The 19,063-nt window shown below is 35.8% G+C and overlaps 1 protein-coding gene across 9 annotated transcripts in view; it reads right to left on the minus strand.

The window, feature by feature from the left end:
* LOC110108935 (D-ribulose kinase) overlaps nt 1–14,288 on the minus strand; it is a 74,590-nt gene extending 60,302 nt beyond the window's left edge. For 3 of the 9 annotated variants that reach the window (XM_020839798.2, XM_020839796.2, XM_020839802.2), the window contains exons 1-2: nt 14,138–14,288; nt 5,699–5,916 (exon numbers count right to left, since the gene is read on the minus strand). In XM_020839798.2, coding sequence (XP_020695457.1) covers nt 5,699–5,916; nt 14,138–14,192 — 273 coding nt within the window. In that variant the 5' untranslated portion in view covers nt 14,193–14,288. Of the gene's footprint in view, nt 1–5,698; nt 5,917–10,161; nt 10,307–14,137 lie in introns of those variants that run through there. The other 6 variants (XM_028691797.1, XM_028691798.1, XM_020839797.2 and 3 more) reach the window with 5 other exon arrangements.
* Between the last annotated feature and the right edge of the window lie 4,775 nt (nt 14,289–19,063).

Genomic DNA, 19,063 nt, shown 5'->3' on the forward strand with positions numbered 1-19,063 from the left:
AAAAAAACCTAAACCCTAGTTTTTCTTAAACATGAAAAATATATCCCTAAACTTAATAAAAATACCTAAAATTCAATGTGGAGTACTCCTAGAGGGCGGCCGGAAGATTCCACTTCGCCGGAGAGAGGCGGCGCCGGCGGGAGGAGCAGCGGAATCGGAGGCCGACCGTGCGCTCTCCTCTGTTTTCCGCGAACAGCAGCTTACGGGCGATTATTTTCGGGAATGAGGAGGGCCGAATGGGTGTGGGAGAAATGACATGTTCATTTTAAGTGGGTGGGGCCACTAGGCTGAGGCGTACGCCTCTCTATAAATTGCGCAATTACGCAATAGAGGCGCGCCTCAGCTACTGTGAGGCGTACGCCTCAACAACCCCTGAATTGCGTTCGCCTCAAGGCGTTTTTGGACAAAATTGCGCAGAGGAGCGCCTCTCGTTGCGCAATTTTAAACAGAGGCAGCATCATTTATCAGGGAAGTGGTTAGACTGCATGGAATCCCTGAATCAATAGTGTCAGATCGAGACAAGGTGTTTCTCAGTCAGTTTGGGAGGGAATTATTCAGGTTGCAAGGAACTATCCTCAAGAGAAGCACCGCCTACCATCCACAGACAGACGGACAGACAGAGGTAGTAAATCGAAGTCTGGAGACTTATTTGAGGTGTTTTGCTTCTGAAACACCGCGGATGTGGGTGAAGTGACTGCCTTGGGCGGAGTATTGGTACAATACCTCGCATCATTCTGCCTCTCAGATGACACCCTTCAAGGTGATGTATGGAAGGGACCCCCCACACCTAGTGCACTATGGGAAAGGAAATACACATGTCTCTTCAGTTGAGCAGTATCTGGAAGAAATGGACAAGGTGCTAGAAGATTTTAAGAAACATTTGTCGAGGGCCCAACAACTCATGAAAAAGCAGGCAGATTCACACAGAAGAGACATGCAGTTTGAAGTTGGGGAAAAAGTGTTCCTAAAATTACGACCTTACAGGCAGAGGACAGTATCCAGAAGAAGGAATGAGAAATTAGCACCAAGATACTTCGGCCCTTACGAAGTTGAGGACAAGATTGGAGCTGTGGCATATCGACTGAAGTTGCCCCCATCAGCTACTATACACCCAGTTTTCCATGTATCACAGTTGAGAAGAGCTATTGGAAAGCATGCAATTAGTGCAGAATTACCAGCGACATTGACAGAGGAATTGAAAGTGATGTTAGAACCACTGGAATTGGCAGGGGTAAGATCAGATGGAGAAGGTAACAAAGAAGTGCTGACCAGATGGAAGGGCCTCCCCGATTTCGATGCGACTTGGGAGCCAATGGAGAGGATGAAAGATCAGTTTCCCTCCTTCCACCTTGAGGACAAGGTGAGTTTTTGGGAGAGGAGTAATGTTACGCTTGGACCGATCCCAGCTGGACCGGTCCGGTTCTACACCCGACGGCTCAAGGTCGGGCGGAACCAGGCGGAATCCAGAGGAGGGGGCGGCAGCTTGGTGGGCCCAAGCATGGGTTAAATGCATGGTTTGGGGGAAAATTTTGAAATATAAGGGCTTTTTAAGTATTTTGTAAAACTCCTTTATTGTTAATTAGGAGGATTGGGGGGAGGGAGAGGTTATCTTGAGTTTGAATGTATTTTTGAGATCTATGTTTTCTTGCTTTGGGCTCTTGGCGTTGCCGAAGATTGGGAGAGTTATTCCTTCCTCTCGAGTTGAAGGAAATTGTATCTTTGATTGTTTCTTGAATCTACTAGTGAAATACAATTCATCTATTGGTTTTCCTACAAGTTTTCTCTCAGATTTCCTCTGTTTCTTCACTATTTGGGCTGTTTTACTGTTGTGGACAGCAGTTTTCTTTGTTTAGGTACTTGATTTGGGTTAGGATTGCTTGTGAATACAAGTATTTCCTATCAGATTCCGGCTCATCCATCTGGAGCACCATAGAATGACGCCTGCAAGCCAAAAAAAAATCTGAAGTAATTCTACTCAAGAATGAATTACACAATCTTGCAATGAAGAATCAAACGATGACTCAGTATCTCTCTGAAGTTAAAACAATCATTGATCAAATTACTATAGCAGGATCTACACTAGACAACGAAGACTTAAATGAGCTGTCACTGAGGCTATGTGTCTTCTCATAATTGGTCCAAGCTGATGTGATTCTGTTATTTATGTTATCGCACTCAATGGCCTACCACTCAAAGAATATATGTTTCAAGACATGTAACATTTGATGAGCATCAGTTTCCCTTCAAATCTCGTCAACTTGACTAAGTCACAACATCACCACCATCTCACTCCTTACCAGGTCTGCTAACTCCAACTTTCCAGACTACCACTAAAATCTCTACCAAACAACCAACAAATACCAACCCGACTTCTTATGCTCCCTTGGCCTCAACCATACCTGCTTCTCCATTGCCACCCACTGTATTAGCCGAGGTATCCCAGTCCAACCATCCAAACATTCCTATAGCTACTCATCTAATGGTTACTAGACTCAAGATTGGAACTCTCAAGCCACGACAAATCCTCAATCTCCTTCATGCCATTGCTTCTGATGACAATTCAAGATCCTACATGTTACACAGAAGCTGTCAAATCTGCTAACTGGTGCAAGGCCATGGCTGAGGAGTTTATAGCTCTACAGCAACAGGGTACATGGAATCTAGTACCACCTCCTAGCAATGCACCAGTACTTGGGTGTAAATGGACATTTCGAACAAAATGACAGTCTAACGGAACGGTTGCAAGGTTCAAAGCACAACTTGTAGCATAAGAAAATCCTCAAGAATATGGAGTTAACTACTTATAAACATTTAGTCCAATAGCTAAATTACCAACTATTCGAGCCTTGATTACAATAGCAGCTTCTAAAAGCTGGCCCATACATCAATTGGATGTAGCAAATGCCTTTTTACAAGGTGATCTTGAAGAAGAAATCTATATGAAATAACCAAAAGGATTTGAAGACATCATCTATCCAAACTATGTGTCTTCTATGCAAAGCTTTATATGGTCTCAAACAAGCATCGAGACAATGGTTCAAAATGTTCTTTGCTCATCTCAAGTCTTTCGGGTTTCATAATGGTAAAGCTGATTCATATTCAGTCAAAATAATATTGAATTATATATGGTAATCTATGTAAACGATATCCTATTAACTGGTAACAATCCTACCATGATATCTCGAGTAATCCATCAACTGAATCAGAAATTCGCAATGAAAGACTTGGGCACAATTACTAACTTTCTTGGTATTCAGATTACTCAGATTAAGAATTCCTATTTTATGTCTCAATCATCTTATGTGAAGTCTATACTTCAAACAGCAGGTTTAGTTCAGTGCAAACCCCTTGCAAATCCAACTTCTACAAAACAGTTAACAAATATGAAGTCGGATATTGTGCTATATGATCCTCTCATTTATAGACAAATCACGGGTGCCTTGCAATATTTAACTATTACTAGACCAGACATAGTCTATGCGGTTAATGTACTACGTCAACACATGCATAATCCGACAGCAGAACTCATACATCTACTCAAGAAACTTCTGAGATACATCAAAAGAACCTGCAATTATGGAATTCCGATCTCAAACGAACCACTGGAGCTGTATTCATACTCTGACATAGGCTGGGCAAGTGACAAACAAACTCGACGGTCTACAACAAGCTACTACACATTCTTAGGAAACACAATTCTGTCATGGAGTGTAAGCAACACACTGTTGCTCGTTTCTCTACTGAAGCAGAGTATCGAGCCTTAGCAATGGGAACTGCATATGTAATATGGCTGAGAAGGTTGCTACAGGACTTTAATATACATATGAACAAATTAACTAAATTATGATGTGATGCCTTGGCAAATAATTGTGTTTCACTCAAGAACGAAACATATTGATATCGACCAACACTTCATTAGAGACCACATACAATTTCAAAACATTCGTGTCACTCCAGTTACTACCTAGGATCAACTTGCAGATATACTTACCAAGCCACTGACTACTACTACTCGATTTCAGGTACTACGGAACAAGCTAACTGTCCAACCTGGATAGTCAGCTTGAGGGGGAGTAATAACCAAGGCTTTGAAAATCGGACCAGTCAATGAACCGGAAGAAGGAGATGTTAGCGGTTCGATGGTTCGACATGGGTTGAACCGGGGTCGAACCAGATGATGTAATAAATATTTATTATATTTAAAAATTATAATAATAACACAACAATTTATAAATATATCACAAAAATTGAAGATAATTATAATATGAAACAGAAAATCTAATTGAAGAATAGATTAGGGTGAAACCAGACAAGTTCTAAGACGACTTATTCAAATATACTACATGAGTAACAGCATAATAAACCAGACAAGTTAACTATTATGTAATACTAATTTATGCAATATTTGTAATGTATGTGAAACAACAATTCAGTACTTAATACAAAATCTAATTGAAGAGTAGTCGTGATTAATAGCTATTTGACCATATTCCTTAGCCAAAAACAAGAAGAAAACATGCAGAGATACAAAAAATGAAAAAAATATGAACTTCACAAAAAATCTGCCATTCATCTCACACTCCAAATCAGGGAAAACACTCAAAACAGGAGAAGCTTAAATGCATAAAAAAACATACATACAAGAAAGCTATCAAGATTAAAGAAAACATTCATGTCTCTGATTTTTGGAAAAAAAAATCATTTCGAAACAAACCAGAACGGCTGGCTTCGCAAACGAACAGGCAGTTTTGCTTCGCGACTAGAAGACACGCCGGACATGAAGAAGAAGACGACGGAGACGGGAAGAAATACCGAATACGTCGAATCCGAAAAGCAAGGCAGCGAGGTGATAACTGCGATACGAACGGATGAGATAGGATTTTTTTTTCTTTTGTTTTCCTCTTTGTATAAAAACTCAGCAGTTCACTTAATCAGCTAATCTCAGCCGTCCGATATCATCAATAGCGAACTGCCCAGTTCTAAGATACCGGGACCAGTTCGGCGGTCAAACCGCCGGTTCGAGCGGTTCATCACGGGTTCTCTGCGAAACCGGTTATAACTTAAACAGTAACCGGCCGGCCGGCCGGCTCGCGGTTCAACCGGTTGAACTGGCCGGTCCGGTCCGATTTTAAAAGCCTTGGTAATAACGGTAACAAAAATAACAGAATCACATCAGCTTGGACCAATTACGTGAAGACACGTAGCCTCAGTGACAGGTCATCTAAGTCTTCAACTAACTCTTAGCTAACTCTAGAAAGTTCTGTTATTACTCTTTATGCACATCATCCCTGTATCTTGTAATTAGACATCTTGAATACAAGAATGCATAACTGAATTCTTTAATTAAGAACAAAAAAAATTTGACATTTTCTCTCAATCCAAATCATTCGGCCTAACTTTCAGCTCTTTCTTTCAGTCACTGTAGCACGCCTCAAAAGAAAAAGAACAAGGATTGAATTTTTGCAAAATAAAATTATTCTTTACATGAATGCAGGTGATAAAAAAAGAAGAAAAAAACTGAAAACTCTACCCAATATGAGATGAATCCTCAACCAAAAAAAAGGCAAACAAAATCTCCTTATTTGCAGTCTCTAGACAAAGAATGTGATGATGGAAGGATATGAACAAAAAAGTCCTGATAAGCGATCGGCTGAATGTAAATTAACAATTGGATATTACATATGAAACAAAATCTTACAACTAGCTGTGGATATGCCCGTTTACTTTCAGAAAGAACTGCTCCCTCTTTATCTATGAGAGCAAATCGAGCACCAGATGTACCAAAGTCTATTCCCAGATAAAGTTGTTCCGTTTTCTGAATATTAGAATCAAGAATTTCATGGTTACACTTAGCACTCATTCGTGAAGCCATACGTCTCCGTATTTTCGGGAAGTGTTTTTCCGTTAATAGCAATCCTTCCAGTAGACATCCAGAATGCCATTAGTCACATCTCAACAAGCTAATGAATTTACAGTTACGCAGATAGTGAGTTTTAGTACTATAATTATTCAATTTGCAGAAATACCTCCTCCCATTGCAAGGCAACCGTGCAGGTAAATCATGCTAGGCTTAATTTAGGCGAGATGTAACAGGAAAAAAAAATTAATAGAAATAATGAAGGAAATCATACTAATACAAGAATTGAAAGTAAATTGACTCGTAAGAAGTTGCATAAAATTAAAAATTTAGGTTCAGATAAATTTATTAGAAAAACATCAAACTTTTATGTGACAGCATTCTGATAGGAAATACTTGAGTTCGCAAGTAACCCTAAGGGAATACTTGAGTTCGCAAGCAAACCTAATCGAAATTAGCAAGAAAACAAAGAGAAAACTGCTGTCTACAACAGGAAAACAACCCAATCGCAGCAGTTTTTAGCACAGAAACAGCGAGAACTTGGAGAAAAACAAAGGAATCCACTAGTAGATGCGGGAAAACAATAAAAGTTACAATGTTCTTCGATTCGAGAGGAAGAACAACTCTCCACAAATCTCTAGCAAACCCTAGAACCCAAGCACCCGATGAGATCTCAAACTTTCATTCAAAATTCAAGATATCCCCTAATTCCGTCCTATTCCCCTAATTAACATCATAGGAGAATTACAAAATATCTAATTAGCCCTTACATTCAAAATTTTTCCCCCATAATTTGCATTAAGCCCAGCATGGGGCCCACTGGAGTTCCGCCCCCCCTCCCTATGTTTCTTCTGCCCTGCATAAACCAGGACCGGTCTGCCGGCCCCTCCTGGGCCGGCGTGAGCATGGGTGTAACACATTCATTGGGATTAAATATGATAAACACATAAAATAATGACTAAGAGATAAAATACAAAACAAGAAGACCAAATTTAGAAAGTTTGGCTAAAATAATACTGTCTGAAGTGAGAGGGCAAAGGATATGACTCACTGCAGAGAAATCCCACAGGTGTACAAATAAGAAAGTACTCTTTCCCCAATCCAAGTGTGCCACTCAAAAAAAAAATACAAAAAGAGAGGTAATAAACAAAGAAGAGTTAACTAAAGCATGAACTTCTCCACTTCGGCCTAGTTTGATTGGACGTTTTTTGTGCGTATTCCTTTTTAAAAAAACGGTTAATTTACTGTTTGGTTCCTCAAACCACATTCCCAATAACACCATTATTTTTCATTTTTTCGTTGTTTTAAGAAAGCTTTTTATATGTGCTTCTCCATTAGAAAACTCTTTTATCTGAACCGATGTTTCTTAAAACTACTTTTTACAAAAGTGTCGGATAACCAAACGAAGCCTTAAAAGTTCCTCAAAACGGTGTTATCTCATATGTACATGACATTAAAAATTTTGGTACAACCAACGGTAAAAGGCCAAACATTTGTTATTTCTACTTCGTGATATCTTTCACCTATATAATATGAGATTAAATCCAACTCTCTCATGTTTTAACAGAGATAGACAAAAAAATAAATGATATAGGATAATCCCAGTTACTACATAATGCCAGTTCAGTTCAAGTTAATGATAAGGCGATCACATCTTGTTTGAATCATCAAATGAGGCCTCGCTAAGGATGCATGCTCTCATTGTTTTTATTAATCATAAGGTTGAGATTCTTAAGGGAAATTTCTATGGATTTAGGATCAACAATTAGGACAAAGAGTATTAAAAATGTTTTCCTTGCTGACAACTATGTTGTGGTTGCTACTAAGTATATCAAGCTCGCGGTTTGAAGAAACTTCCAAGTAGTTTTTGAATAGTATCAAAGTAGACATTCATTGATCAAGAACCAATATTGATCTTTAGTGAGTCTCGGATCTTGTCTAATTATCACTGTAACTATTTCATTACAACCCCGGCCATCAACTCTATTTTGGATGCCAAGGGGTAATTTTTCAAAATCATAATGATTTTGTAGAATTAATCTCACCCATAAAAGGTTGATTGGATGGTTCGAATTTGTGATGCAGTTACCATGGTAATTGGAAAGGATTCAATATGTCTTATATGAATAGACTCCTTTCATTAAAGGTTTTGAATCTAGGTTTGAATCCTACTCATGATTGTTGGGCTTGGCATCCATATCGCAGAGAGTACGCTAAACATGATTTTATTAAACTTGTGAAAATCACACAAGGGAATTTTTAGTTCTAATACTTGGATTCTGTTATGGTAGCAGGCCAAGGGAGGCTGGACCAGCCAGCCCAGCAAGCAGTGCAGGGGGCGGAACCTGGAAACAAATCCAGGGAGATTTCGGCCCCCTTGTGGGGCCCAGTAAAATAATAATTCATTATGTTAGGAGGGAAATTAAGGAGGGAATTAATTAAGGAAAGATCTCCTATTTGAATTCAAATAGGAGAGGAAAATTTATAAGAAAAGAAGGTTGATTTGGAGATGATTAATTATGAGATGTTTCCTAATTAAAGATGACTGAATTGGAGGCTGATTTGCAGAAAATTAATTAGGAGATGTTTCATAATTGAAGATGATAGATTTGGGGCATGATTACGATGAGATTAATTAGGTGATGTTTCCTAATTGAGAATGGAAGATTTGGGGGTTGATTTGGAAGGGTATTAGAGGAGGGATGTTTTGGTATTATTGTTTATTGTTTGCTATAAATAGTAAGGTTTATATTATGTTTTGTATGGAGAATTTTATTTGAGAGTTGTTGTTGTTTTCTTTTCGTGAGAGCTTCCTAGAAGTGTCTAGGTTGCTTAGGAGAGTCGATACCTCTTGAATTGTAGATCGCTTGTATCTTTCTTTTATATTGAAGTTATAATAAAAAATCAGCCATCTATATTCATATTCCTGCAATTTTTTCATTGAGTTTGCTGTTTTAGGGTCCAAGACGTATCAGATTCCTATTAGTATTGTTGAAGCGTTAAATGAGCAAAGTAAATACTTTCTATGGCAAGGAAGATTGGATAAAAAATTCCATGCAAAAGATGGGAAAACATTTGTGTGCTTTGACAGAGTTTTCTTAACTTCACATCCATGGTTTGACAACTTAACCAAGAATTATTTTTCAAGGTTGCTAAACGTAAGAAATAAGTAGAAAGGAAATTGGGAGGAAGAAAAGTGGAATATTTCATTGTATTTATTACGTAAAAACATAACCCTATTTATAAAGTTTTGCAATGAGCTAAATAGAAAGAAATAAACCACAGATAAGTGAGAAAGGAAAGAAAAATAAGACAATAAAAATTATAATAAAAACCTACAAAATCAGCATAGGTCGTAAGCTTCAAGTTAGCAATTTGTAGGTTGTACATTTCCATGTCATCAATTTGAGGCCAAGGGACGCTCCCCAATTACTGCTGCAGCTGCCATATCATACATGGCAGCCCAACAGCTACAACTACTCATAGAAATTATCCTTTAGGTGGCCCTCTAGTATTCAGCCTCTCAAATATCACCAATAGAAATTATTTCTTTTATGATCCAAAAAGAAACGGCAGCATCTTTAACACAAAAAAAAGAAGCCCATGAAATGCAAAGATGGCATTTGCAATATTCAGTGTGCCTGGAAATCGATTGTTCAGGAAAGTTGGCATAGGTGAGTCGATTTCCTGAATGATTCTTGATGTCTCTTGCTACTTTTATGATAGTCAACATTTCCTTGTATTACAATAAGCATGAAAATTTGTTCAAGATACATTAGCAAAAATTTGCTTACTATGTAAAGTATCTTTAAACATATAAAAAATAAGGTATGAACATTTTGCAAGAGAATTCTAAATATTTAAAAGAAAATTTTATCATTTTATTAATTAATTTCTCATAAATTATAAGAAACATCTAACAAAAATATTTAGAGCTATCTTGAAAATATATGGAGCTTCCCATCATCCTAAATAAATTTTGACAAGGCTTATGTTAGGCGTCCTGGAATTACTTGGAAACATAATGATTTAGCATACCATCATATTTCTATAAACCTAAATGATGAACCATCTTCCTTTCCACCAGTATATTAACATTGATTTGCAAAAGGATCATTGTACACCCACATTTATCTGAATTGGTTGAGTGCATCAAGTAAATTCTAGTTAGAATTGGTCGAATAGATTCACTTGTTGAACCAAATCACTTGAGCCAATGTGCTTGAATTAACTCGAACAATTTTAAAAGCTAAGGCAATTTATCCAAACAAAAACCATCAGTGGTAATAAGCGTAGAGCAATACCAACCACTTCAAGTGGACGGAAGAATGTGACCAAGCCTTCACTCATGACAAGGAGATGTTCTCTTCACACCTCTTCTATAGAGCCCATAGTTGGGCGACGAGTTAATCCTTTATCTTGGTGTAGGTGAGGAGACGGAAGGTCAATCTTCATCAAAGAAGATAGAGGAAAATAAAGTGCACTTTACTATCTTGTCAAAATCCATAAAGGGTACAGAACTGAAATATGCAATCATAAAGAAGCTTACTCTAGCACTAGACAACTGTCTAATTAAAGACTCGATCCAAATCGTCATTGACCACCCATTGAGAATTGTTGTGGTAAACTCCAAACATTTTGACTAACTTCTTAAGCGAACAATTAGACTAAATAAATTTTAAATCTTTTACATGTTGATAAACGTCTTGAAAGTGCAAGTCATCGCCTACTTTACTATCCAAGACTATATAAAATTTATTAAGAACTACACCAGTTGATCCATATAAATGGACCCTTTGGGAGCCAAGTAGCGGCATTGATGTTGTCTTCAAAGGCTCAACAAGTGTTGTTGATTGCCAAGCCGGAAAATTTGTTTTAAGGCAGAAAACAATTGGCTCAAGTATGAGACTCATTTGGTTGGTTTGAGATTTGCACAGTGAGTCAGTGCATATTATCTCTCAATCTTCTCAATTCACAACTTGTTGTAAATCAAATTAACAACGAATATTAAATTAAGGGTTCGTTTGGGACGACTATAGTTTTTTATAAAAGTGGTTGTAAAACTACTCTGGATAAAGTAATTTTTAAAAAAAATTGTTGTAGAAAGCAGCTTCCCAGCACAAAATTTTCATTAAAGCGATGAAAAAGCATTGACCTAACAGAAACTGTGGTTGTGATATGAAAAAACAAAACAGTAAGAAAATTGTCCTAAATGAAGCCTAAAGATACAGCTATGCAAAAGCACTTCCTTAAGATCAAAGTAGAAACCATCCAATTTGAGTACTTTAGAATTGAACGATGTCCCACCCAACTAGCAAAATCTATACATTGTAGCAGGTCATAGTAAGCTAGGTATGACAAATAGAGAAATATAATTCCCTCAACAAGGATTTTATAAATATTTTCAAAATAATTCACATCATTAAAGTTTACATCAATTCATAAATTCATTATCTTTGGGAAATTTAACTTTGCATGCTTGATAATACATGTAATTGAACAAATATGCTTGCTATGTTTTTATTTACTCAACTTTCTAATAATATTTATAAAAAAGAGACAATATTTAGCTTCATTTCATAAAAGTTTAAGTCTTACATTGATAAGTCATGATTCATCATTGATATTTCTAGCATATGCACATATATTATTTTGTCCAAAACTTCTATATATGTTCATAATATCACAAGATCAAATCACTCTTCCACCTTCTCCTTGATTTTCTTTAAATAATGTGTATAGTGAGCTTAAGCATAAAGCAAAGTATGATATTTTATGCCTGACACAAAAATCAATGCCAATGAAAAGAGAATAATATGCATGACTGTCATGCTAGCAGTTACACATATGAATTCATCATTTACCTCTATGCAAAATAAATATTATTATGAGTATTTCATTTATTTTTGTCAAAACCCAGCTCAGAGATTCAAGTTAATGAGGCAGGAACAGACAATCGAACGGATATTATAATTCATTCAATAACAATAATTACTCAATAGACTAATATCCAAATACAACTAAAGAGCCACTAAAATAATTTTTCCAATCTAAATATATGATAAAATAATTCTTACCAATTTTCATTTTATACTCTTCTTTTATACATAAATCCTTCTCTTTCAGCCATTTAATCAACATGAGATTTATCTAAAAATTTCCAATTTAACAATTTGAGTTTTTACTAATAAATTTAGTGGAAAATTACAATTTATAGTATAGCAAGTGAACATGCATATAAGTAGTCATGTAGTCATGCTTATTTATAAAAGTTTTCATTTAACATACATATGAATATTTAAAATAAATATAGATCTAGAACTGCGCCACACCACCCCACCCCCACCACACCCCGCATTATTTTTAACTTTATTTTTTAAACCATTTCATTTACTACAGCCTCAGGAGCACCATCTAGAATTTTATATCAATCAAGATACAATCATTTCCATTTTTTTCTTTTAACAAGCATGGATATGTTGTATCCCTAGCCAGTATTATAAAAAAGTGAACTATATTTACATGCATATACCTTTTTCCTAAGATGATGGGAATGATAAGTGTCACTAACACAGTCATATAATGCTTATTAAAATTCACAATTTGATTAAATGATTGCATATCACACTTCTCGAGGCACCCTAATATATTATAGCATTGTTATTCCATTCTTTTAAAATTTTTGGCTTCTTAAAAAGCTAAAAGAATCAGGAGACTAATATACACTCTTATCAGTTTAGATCAGGTACATCAAGTCAATTCCAACAATAATGGGCCGATCAAATCTATACTTGAACCAAATTGCTTGAGACAAGATGTTTGAATCGACTTAAATTGAGTTAAAGCTACAAGCCATTTATGAAAAATCATATATGATAAGTTCTCGAATAATGGTGAAGAACCTAGAGACGTTCGGTTAAGCCAAGTAAACTAAATAGCATCTATCAATGAAACTGAATCTATGGTATGGTGCTTGGAAGTCAACACAATTGGCCAATACTCACAATTCTTATCATTGAAAGTTGCATTTTGCATTAATTAAAACATAAAAAGAGTACAAGTGAGTAAATGCCATCATGGAGTCTTTTATGAGGGACCTCCCTCAACAAAACAAAACAAAAAGAGGGAAGACTATTACATTCTGTATCAATTCATATAAACTAGCTGTAAGAAGTACACAGAAAAAGAAACAAAAGCAGTGGCCCCTCAACTGGAAAGGTGAAGTCCTCCATGTAATTGCATTGGACACAAACAAGATAAGCTAGAAATCACTCCAGAGAGGGGGCACCAACTACCAAGAAATGGGTTGAAACAAACAAGAAGTCCGATTAGTATCCCAATGCTTTGGAAGAGGCATTGCTAATTTTTCGCGCACAATGCAAATAACATAAGATGAACTCCTCATAGCGCACACTCACAATTCCTACTTGTCCAAGAATTCGACATCTATTTGACTAGCAATGTTCATCCATAATACTCGAAGAGTTCTTCATATGGCTTACCAAGAAAACTTATTCAAGAGATCCAAGAACATTCATTTATGAGAAACCGCACAGCCGGATAGCTGGCTATAACAAATGTCCAACTACCTTTACCATAATTTGTTTCATGTATAGCCATATTTAGTGCCGACGGTGGATCTAGCCTATAAATTGGGGATCAAGTGTGAGGCATCTTTTAAAAATCTTTTTTGGGTTTTCTTTTCAAATCAAGAAATCCTTCTCCCGCGCCCTCTCCATTCCCTCGCCCTATCCCTCCCTCCTTCCTTTACTGTCTCATGAAAGGTCCAACCGGGTCCTTCATAGCAATCACTTGAGAGATTATAGAAACTTGAGTCGATCTTCTTTTCCTCCTCTCTGGCTTTGTTTGCCTCGCAAGCCGAGTAGGTTCAGCACATTTCCACCAGACAACTTCGGATCAAACAATCATCACTTCTGAAAAACATTCCATCAAAATAAATCGAAGGAAAAAAGTATTGTATTATTAAAAAAAAAAAAGTTTTATTGGTGCTTCTGGATTTCAAACGATTCCTTCCAAATGCAATCAATATAAGAGCACGCAATGGGAAGCCATCGAGAAGCTTCTTCTCCTAAGCAAGCTAAGACGGTCCTTGAGGCCATACTCATAGCTGAACAACAAGTTTAGAGTTCTCTGCTCCGCTAGTTGTTTTCTTTACTCATTGGTAAATTTTCATAGCAGGAAAACAAATTTCATAGAAGGAATCGAAAGAGAATACAGTGAGAAAGCCGGGAAAGAAGGGGATTGGGAAGTAAATGTTACCTTGACGAGGAAGACGGTGAGGGTAGAGTAGAGAAGGGTAGACAAATGTCGACATTTCTATCGCTTCCTCCCCAAAAATCCTTTGCTCCGCTTCTCCGCAAGCTGATTTAAGGATAGATGGGAAGTAGGACGTACGCTGTCCAGTGAAAGGCTGCAATAGTTCAAATTAATTAATTTATTATTAATTTCTGGGTATTTAACCTCTAAAGGTTATTTATTTAGAAAACTAACGTTCTCTTCGCTCGGTTTATAATAATATCAATTATGATGGTTACATAACAAGATAAAATTTCTTCTTTTTTTTTCATTTTTATTAATTTCTTATTAATTATAGCAAGTGCAAATGCACAAGTTCTGTAGTTTATTTTGAAAAAATGTTTTTTTTTAAATAAAAAAATATAATGGTATATATGTGAATAAATTTCTCTTATTTTTATTGAGTCTAAGTCAAATTTAAAAGTTAGAAATTTAACAATAACCTAACTTTTAAATTTTGTTCAAATTTATTTGTTAAGATTTTTATCCACTTTGACAAATAATCAAGCATTAATCGAACATAACAAATTCTATATTTGTTAATGATTTAAACGTCTAACCATGTTATATGATAAAAAATTTATATATGTAGAAATAATTTAACGCCTTAGTATTATATAAAAATCTTGAGTTGAAAGCAAAACATAAGAAATACGATATTAATTGGGAAGGGGAAAATCATGGAGTCTAGCTCTGTGAAATAATTATAATAGTATATATGTGTCAAAGATTACAACAAATATCTTTACCCATAATTATATAAGACATTTATATATTGTAATAAACATTAAACATAAAAGATGTCTCATTTGATATTATTTAGAGAGGATTTGATGTGTTATAGTTTTCATAAAATGATGAGTGTTAGATAATAATTATTAGTGGGTGTTATAAGTTAGGGCATAGAGGATAGTCGGCTTGGTCATTCTCCTAATATGAGGAGATATCAGACTACCAAGTGGAGGAACAGATAATGTTGGGCGTTACTCACAAATTGATATTGTGCAATTGATGGTATGGAAAATTAGAAGTCTGGTTATTCTCCGGGCAGGAGAGGATTCCATGCAATATGTATCAAATGTAACATGTTGTTCATTAGCATGTGATAGTGGACAATCAACCTGTTCATTCTTCTAATAGGATGGGAAACCAATTATGCTATTTGATTTTCACGTCTATTAAATAGTTGCATCTTAATTCTGTGTGGCATGACAATTGCTAACAAATAAAACAATTTATCTATTTAAAAACTCTGTTATTCGATGTTTGTAACAGCTTAGTCTCACTAAATGTTTCTCAATCATGGGAGGCTTTTACCTATACTCAAAGAATCTTCATCCCAACGAGGGTATTTATTTGTAAAAAGCATAAACTTTGAGGAGACCATTTATACATTCAAATCAACATTTGTTAACCAAGAAATAACAAACATATTGAGGCCTTATAATGAAAAGTTAATAAATGTCGAGTTCACTTCTTTTAGATTTTAGCATGGCAAAGGATACAAAGAACTAGCTTAACACTTATAACATCAGAATTAAAAGTTCTAAAAAATGTCTTTTTAGTTCTCTTCAATTCTAAAGCCTAAAAGTTTTGCTTTTAAAATACCATGCCTTCTAACTCATTCTAGCTCATGCACTTTAAACTAATTGGTTTTTGTTGGTTTTAATACTCTCAATATCATAATAATATATGTATTGCTACCCTTTTATAGTAGATGTAGATCAATAACTAAGATGGTTTAAATATTATATTTTATTATTTAGTACTTCATTGCCTTAATTCTTTATTTACTTTGATTGAGTAACATTAGTTGCAATGGTTTTCCCAATTTTCTTAATGAAACTCAGGAAAACTTGATATTTGTCATCTCGGTTAACTCCTAATTATTTATGCTAAGATTTGTCAAATCACACGACCATTGGTAAAAAAAAAAATTTTATGGTGGTTGTAACTCAATTTTAGACCAACTTTCCAACATCTTTATATCCAACCAATGATTAAGCTCCAATCTAGAGAAGCCTTTAGATCTGGTGACTTTGTCACCCATGATCAATTTGACATTTACTTCAAGGCCCTACAATGTCAAATTATTCATCTCATAGAACTTATTGGACTTGCTTTCTAATATCAATCTCCACAAACGGTTCTATATTGTATGCATATTTCCTTTCCTCAATATTAAGTAAAAGGAAGCATTATTAATGACACTCCAACGTCATTATCATCTTTACATTGTTTTGCTCCTCATCATATATTTCCTCCTAGTACATACTTTACTAATAATTTTATGTTTCTTTCTATTGAAACCTATAAAAGAACATTGATATGAATGAACATTTGGATACATGTGAGAAAATGACGTCTTTAGATAACTTTCTAACATCATAAGGTATAGGTTGACCTCGTTTCTGTATGAGGTCATCATGACCTATCCATACTCCTGCTTGGTGGTCTAATTGTTGATAATCATACACTTGTCAACCATCAAGACCCCAATCAAATCTCAATTCATCTTCCAATCCAGCCTTCAAACTCTAGACTTCAATCCAACATTTAATCAAACTTTAATCACCCAATCAATCTCAATCATTCATTTAAGTGTGATTGAGGTGGATAATTTAAATTCAATCAATCAAACCAAAAGGTCAGTTCAAATCCAAAATTCTAGGTCAAAATCTAAGGTAAATGGCCTATGTCTTGAAACCCTTTTTGGATGATTTTTTCAATCACCTTGAAACATTGTTAAATGACATATGATTCATGATATATCAATTGCATATTGATTAGACATATCCCTAGGGTCTACCCTATAGATTTGAGCTCAATATTATACTCCTAACACCATAAACTGAATTAATTTCCAAATACTATAAAACCTTCAAATATTTATAACATGTGCCACTACCTTGAATTTGGCCTTCGGGCCTCTCCAAAAATCCTTGACCATGTCAATATCTTGTTATGACATGTTGACTAGTAAAATGTATTTTGTTGGACCCAGTTTAACCAATGGTTGACCAGGGCTTAAAATGACCAAAATGCCCTTTAAGGGAAAAATTAGACTTTTCTCCAAAACTCAATATAGCCTAGTCAAATCAAACTTTGAAACCTCTTCCAATATATCCTAAACATCAATAGGAGTGCATTGAACTAAACCCAAGTTTTAATTTGACCAAGTCAACCTTTGTTGACCAAATGTCCCCTTAAGGGCCCAAATGGTCATTTTGGACCAAATGACCATCCCAGTGTATGGGGCCATCTCTATTGATGTCTTTTGATCAAACCAAACTTTTTGAGCCTAAACTTAGCCTTTGATTTGACCTGGTTGACCAGATTAACCATAAACCTTATCATAAATAGTTAAGCCCCAAATCAACCATGAACTCATCCAAACTCATTTGATCACTTCTCTTAGTAATTTGGGCTTGACTGGATACTTTGACCAAATCAATAGTTGACTTGGTCAATTGGGTCCAACTATGATCAAACCTGGCCTATTTTGAGACCAATCACTTTATTCAATCAAATCCAATCCAGTGAAAGCCTCCAAACATTCAAAACCATTCAATCGCATGCCTTGAACATTTCTGAACATATTATGAGTCAAACTACTTTGGATTTGACTTGGTCAAATTTTCATGTGCAGTCAAATCCTCAAATGCATTTGGTCACACATTCAAACTTCAATAACAGTGTATCAAATCCATTGAATTCCATCAAATTAGTAATCTAATATTTCTCAAACCCAATCATAGTCAACAAGTTAACTTAGTCAACATGAGTCAATCTTGGTCAAATCAATTCAGTATGTGACCAAATCATTGCTTGAGGTCAACCCAAGTCACCTAGATTCCATTAATCCTCAAATTAATTATATTTCATGACCTAAGCATATTCCAAGTCAACTTATTACAACTTGGTCAAACCTCATAGCACACTCACTAACTTGCTTATGCATTTGACTTATCCCCTCAAACTCTATTGAATCCATCCCACCATTTACTCAAACCCTCTAGGTACCTACCACATCCGCTCACATTGACTAGGTTGACTGGTAAAACCAATCAACAAGCACTCAAGCTTTCATAAATAGTCAAACCCCATTTGAAACCTTCTTCCTTTCCTAAACTTGTTGACTTGGCCATCCCAAACAAAGCAAAAAAACTAACTAAGAGCTATCCTAACAAAGCTCAGAGCTTATTTTAGCCTAAAAAGGAAGGGAATGCCCCCCTCCCTAAAAGCCTCAAATGGCCAAGAGGCTTAACCCAACCTTTCCTTGCCACTCTAATTGTTTTAGATGTGTGCCATTCATCAAAGCAAAGGGTCTGATGGATTAGGTCTATCCATCATAAGCCTTAGACCTAAAATGAGCTAAGAATGCTCTTTTCATATAATCCCATCTATCACAGCCTCCAAGTCTCCCTAGAGCTATTTCCCTTTTTTTTAGCTCTTAGCATTCTCTTCTTCGTATCCATTGTTCAAACTTACAACGCAACTAGTGCTGGCGGCGAGTTCTTCAGGAACCAAGCCATATTCTTCATCCAAGCCTATACACATCAATCCAAACCATTTCAACCACTGGTTTCTTCAAGGAAAGTGTACGAGGATAGTCCACAAGCTCAACCAATCCAAAAATACATAAATCCACCATTTAGATTGAGATATATTTTAAACCCTACCTCAAAATACAACGGTTAAAATAGCTTTTGAAAAGCTGATTTTAACGCAAATGATAATATCCCCATTGATTCTCTTCACATATCAAAGCTCTCATGTTGTCGTGTGGCCACCCCATATCCGTAACTTTGATCCGACAGAAAAGAGAACATAGCGCGGCCCGCTATTGCAGTGATGCGTTTCTTTTTTATTTTCATTAATCTAATTAGT

Source organism: Dendrobium catenatum, unplaced genomic scaffold (genome assembly GCF_001605985.2).
Source record: "Dendrobium catenatum unplaced genomic scaffold, ASM160598v2 original_scaffold_71536, whole genome shotgun sequence".
Lineage (NCBI taxonomy): Eukaryota > Viridiplantae > Streptophyta > Magnoliopsida > Asparagales > Orchidaceae > Dendrobium > Dendrobium catenatum.